The 4,636-nt window shown below is 55.7% G+C and overlaps 1 protein-coding gene across 1 annotated transcript in view; it reads right to left on the bottom strand.

Moving 5' to 3' along the window:
• MICAL3 (microtubule associated monooxygenase, calponin and LIM domain containing 3) overlaps positions 1-4,636 on the bottom strand; it is a 260,058-nt gene that overhangs the window by 61,667 nt on the left and 193,755 nt on the right. The window contains 1 exon segment of the mRNA XM_011984643.1: positions 507-702. Coding sequence (XP_011840033.1) covers positions 507-702 — 196 coding nt within the window.

The following is a 4,636-nucleotide window of genomic DNA, read 5'->3' as shown; positions in this document are numbered from 1 at the left end:
TTCCCTTCCCAATGACAAACTTGGAGCTGGGGACATGTCAGGTCCTCAAGGAATAAATACTTCCTGAATCTCTGAATTGAGTCTGATGGAGGAGTCCTCACTGACTGCAAGATGAGGCCAAGAACCTAAAAGGGACTGGGGAGAATGGACTGTGGGCAGCAGGGAAGATAGCAGGCCTCCTGGGCTGGCACCTGGGAAGCCTGAGTTGGAATCTCGGCTCCAGCCTCTGTGACCCCAACCGTGGTCACTGTCAGCGTCTTGGTTACTTTATGGGGCTCCTGTGAGGAGGACCCAGTGAGGCCACTGTGCAGAGCCACCTGCAAGGCCTCTGTGAGCCAAGTGCTGCTCTCAACAGTCAGGGCATGGACTCACTCTCCCTGCACGCCAATTCTGTGAGGAGGCAACTACGTTATCTCCCTTCACGGAGAGGAAACTGAGGCACGCAGAGGTGAGGAGGCTGTTAGGGCCAGGTGGCGGGTGGGCACCCTGCAGCCCTGCGCGCTGACCTGCTGGCAACGTCCTCCTCGGCGCCCGTGTCCAGCACGCTGCTCAAGTTGTGCTCGGCCTGAGTCTCCTCGGGCACCTCCTGCAGCGCCTCGGCCTGCCTCAGGGAAAGGCGGTAGTTCTCCAGCTCAATCCGCTCTGGGGTGCCCCTCAGCCGCTTGGCGATGCTGGGCTCCTCCAGGCCGTTCACGCCTGAACCTGCAGGACAAGCACAGAAGCACCGCACTGAGCTCCAACCACAGACGGGGAGTGGGGGTGGGGGCTGACACCCAGGCTGTGGGCCCTCCTGCCAGGACATGGGGCAGGCCGAAGGCCAGAGCATTCACGGAGTTGCCACAGGCCAGAAGAGGACCCTGGCGTGAGAGGGGGAATTTCGCTATATAGGAGGAAGGAAAGCGGCCCTGTCTGCCCTCTAGGTCAGGGCGTTCTCTCTCCTTCATCACCCTGAACCCCGGCCCCCAGAGGGGAGACACAGTCTCCCTGCAAGGGTGACTGGTGGTGAGGGGTGTGGGACAGACCGCAGGCAGCCAGGAGCCAGGTGCCCCTGAAGCAGCCTTGCCTGAGAAGGGCATCCTCAGTGCAGCCTGCCCCAGGGATCCAGGCCCCCACCAGGTTCACGCCCCACCACAGCCTGCCCCAGGGATCCAGGCCCCCACCAGCTTCACGCCCCCGCCACCTACAGCCTGCCCCAGGGATCCAGGCCCCCACCAGGTTCACACCCCCGCCACGGCCTGCCCCAGGGATCCAGGCCCCTATCAGGTGCATCCCCCACTGTGGCCTGCCCCGGGATCCAAGTCCCCACCAGGTACGTGCCCCGCCACTGAGGCGGCCTGGCCAGCTGCCTGCAGAACGTCTCACACTGAGGATCTGTCTCCTCACGGTTAGATAAAGCACTTTCTGTTTCATAAGGCCACGTGGGTGATGCTGCCCCTACTGCAGCACCGCTGCTCAGAGGAAGGACACCAGGCCTGACCGCTCACAGAGGTGGCGCCCAGGCCTCTCTCCAACGCACAGGCACACTTCCCCATCAGTCCTCCGTGGGTGATGCCCAGAAGCCACGGGGTGCCCTGGCTGCGTCCTTTCACCCTGTGGTTTCAGCATCATTGGCGACCTCGGCCTGAGTCCTTTGTGTGCGCGGGGGTCACACCAGGTGATTTTAAAATCCCATCACTCTGGCCGGGCACAGTGGCTCACGCCTGTAATCCCAGTACTTTGGGAGGCTAAGATGGACGGATCACAAGGTCAGGAGACTGAAACCATCCTAGCTAACAGGGTGAAACCCTGTCTTTACTGAAAATACAAAAAATGAGCTAGGCCTGGTGGCGGGCGCCTGCAGTCCCAGCACTTTCAGAGGCCGAAGCGGGCGGATCACGAGGTCAGGAGATCAAGGCCATCCTGACTAAAATGGTGAGACCCCGTCTCTACTAAAAATACAAAAATTAGCCAGGCAAGGTGGCGGGCGCCTGTAGTCCCGTACTACAGTCCTGTACTCGGGAGGTTGAGGCAGGAGAATGGCGTGAACCTGGGAGGTGGAGCTTGCAGTGAGCTGAGGTGGTGCCAAGATGGTCTCGATCTCTTGACCTTGTGATCTGCCTGCCTCGGCCTCCCAATGTGCTGGCATTACAGGCATGAGCCACTGTGCCCAGCCTAATTTTTTGTTTTTTAGTAGAGACGGGGTTTCACTGTGTTAGCCAGGACGGTCTCTATCTCCCGACCTCGTGATCCACCCACCTCGGCTTCCCAAAGTACTGGATTACAGGTGTGAGCCACCTCGCCCAGCTAATTTTTTGTATTTTTAGTAGAGACGGGGTTTCACCGTGTTAGCCAGGATGGTCTCGATCTCCTGACCTCGTGATCCGCCCGCCTTGGCTTCCCAAAGTGCTGGGATTACAGGCATGAGCCACCGTGCCCTGCCTAATTTTTTGTTTTTTATTAGAGACGGGGTTTCACTGTGTTAGCCAGGATGGTCTCTATCTCCTGACCTCGTGACCCACCCACCTCAGCCTCCTAAAGTACTGGATTACAGGCGCCCGCCACCACTCCCAGCTAATTTTTTGTATTTTTAGTAGAGACGGGGTTTCACCGTGTTAGCCAGGATGGTCTCCATCTCCTGACCTTGTGATCCGCCCACCTTGGCTTCCCAAAGTGCTGGGATTACAGGCGTGAGCCACCACGCCCGGCCGTGTTACCAGACCTTTAAGGAGGCAGAGAAGGGGCAGAGGTGCCGGAGGGAGCAGGTCATGACTGGCCTGGCATCCTGGCTGGGCAGGTTACCGATTCCTACAACATTCTAAGCTCTAGGAGACAACGCTGGGTTTTGGCATGCCACATCATACAAGCCAGTGTTGAGAGACAGGTGGTCCATCAGGCAAAAACCGGCTAAAGGAAAGCAGCGGGTGATTTAGCAATTTTCTGTGACAGGCTGTGCGTGAAGTGTTTTCTGAAAGCCTGCACTTCTGTCGTGTGCAGTGTTTGAACGTCTTTGTGGCGGCCTCAGAAAGAGCTTTTAATGAACCCCGGCAGTCACCGGATAAGGTCTTGGCACATCTGTTGGAATTACTGGCATCCTCCAGTAAATAGCATCTTTCAAATTTACTAGAGAATCTTTACTAGAAAAGCAAGATCCAGTGGCGTATTTATATACAGATTCAGGTAATGGTGTGATGAAGGGGCAAAACACGAATACCTGGGTTCACTGGTGCCCTGTACCTGTGCCCACCTGTTTGAGCCTTTGGCTCCTTGGTGGGGGTCTTTTCTAAACATCACTGCTCCATTCTCCAACACTGAGCTCAGGGCACAGAAGAATATGCTATGATGCTGGGCTAGGGCATCTGGAAGGTGAGGGAATGTGCACTACAGGTAATGCAGAAAACAGGCAGAGAGCAACTCTGACACATCCGGCCTCAAGTTTCTCCAGACCTGCCCTCCCAGGCCCCGGGAGAGCAAAGGCCCTAACTGCACCAGCTCCTCATCCCCAAATACCAGTCTTCCCATCCTTCCTTCTCATCAAAATCCACAGCCTCCCCATCATGAAGGGGAGAGGCCTGAGGATACCCTGACTGCGGTGCCATTCGATTCTTTCCATCATTTATTTTTGACAACTGCCACTCAACGGAAAGCAGATGAGAAAGGGAGATCAAGCAACTACCCAAGAATCAGCTTTCTGGGAATTCCATAAACACGGAATAAAAAGGATATTTCTTTCAGATGGGAGAAGAAAAACAGGGTAAGAACCATCACTTCCGGGAAACGAGCAACAATTCAGATGGAAGCGATTTTACAGTAGAGTGAACAAACACTCAGGAAGGAAAACATCCAAGAGATGTCTGTTTGGCGTGGGTAACTCACACTGTCTGGCAAGCATGCTACTAGGACCATGGAAAACAAAGCAGATTAAAACACTCTCTACTCTAAAAGAGCTGCAGGCTAGCAGAGGGTCCTGTAGAAATCATTTCAGTCCAACGTGTCGAGTACCATGAGCGAGTATGCACGTGGTCCCAAGGGAGAACACAGAGAAGGTGAGTGAGCACGCCTGGTAGAGTCAAGAAAGGTGTTCCGGAGGCATATGGAGTTAGCCAGCTGCAAGATAAATACATTCTGTGAGGCACTGTCATTTGCAAATGAAGTAACTGAAGTTCACACAGCTAGTGAGCCCTGGAGCCAAGATCTGAACCTGAGGAGGAAAGGCATCACTCAGGAGATCACCATGCTGTCCCTAGACTGACAACAGCCCTAGCCTTCCCCTTTGGGCATCTTCACCACTGTCTCCTCCCCGCTGTAATTTTCCAGGTGAGGGACACAGCACTTCACGCAGGCTTCTTGGAGCAGAGAATCTGGCATCTGGAATGACAGGCACTCAGTTTTCCCACTGTTACTGCCCTGGAGATTCTGCAAACCCCGCAGACCGATGGCTTGTCAGGCAACGGCACGTGGCAGTCCAAGCCCAGGGCCGGGGCTCTGGAAGGGGAAACGCTGATTTAATCTGGGGCTTGGCTACAACCCACAAAAAAGAAACCAGAAGCTCTGGGAACCGTGCAGGTCCTTCACACGCCAGTCCCCGGAGAAAGCCTGCGGAAACGCTGCGCGGGGGACGGTGGAAAAGGGGAGGTGGGAGGCCAGCTGCCTCTCCTGT

The sequence above is a fragment of the Mandrillus leucophaeus genome, unplaced genomic scaffold, assembly GCF_000951045.1.
Source record: "Mandrillus leucophaeus isolate KB7577 unplaced genomic scaffold, Mleu.le_1.0 Scaffold270, whole genome shotgun sequence".
Classification (NCBI taxonomy): domain Eukaryota; kingdom Metazoa; phylum Chordata; class Mammalia; order Primates; family Cercopithecidae; genus Mandrillus; species Mandrillus leucophaeus.
This window is presented reverse-complemented; position numbering and strand designations above follow the sequence as displayed.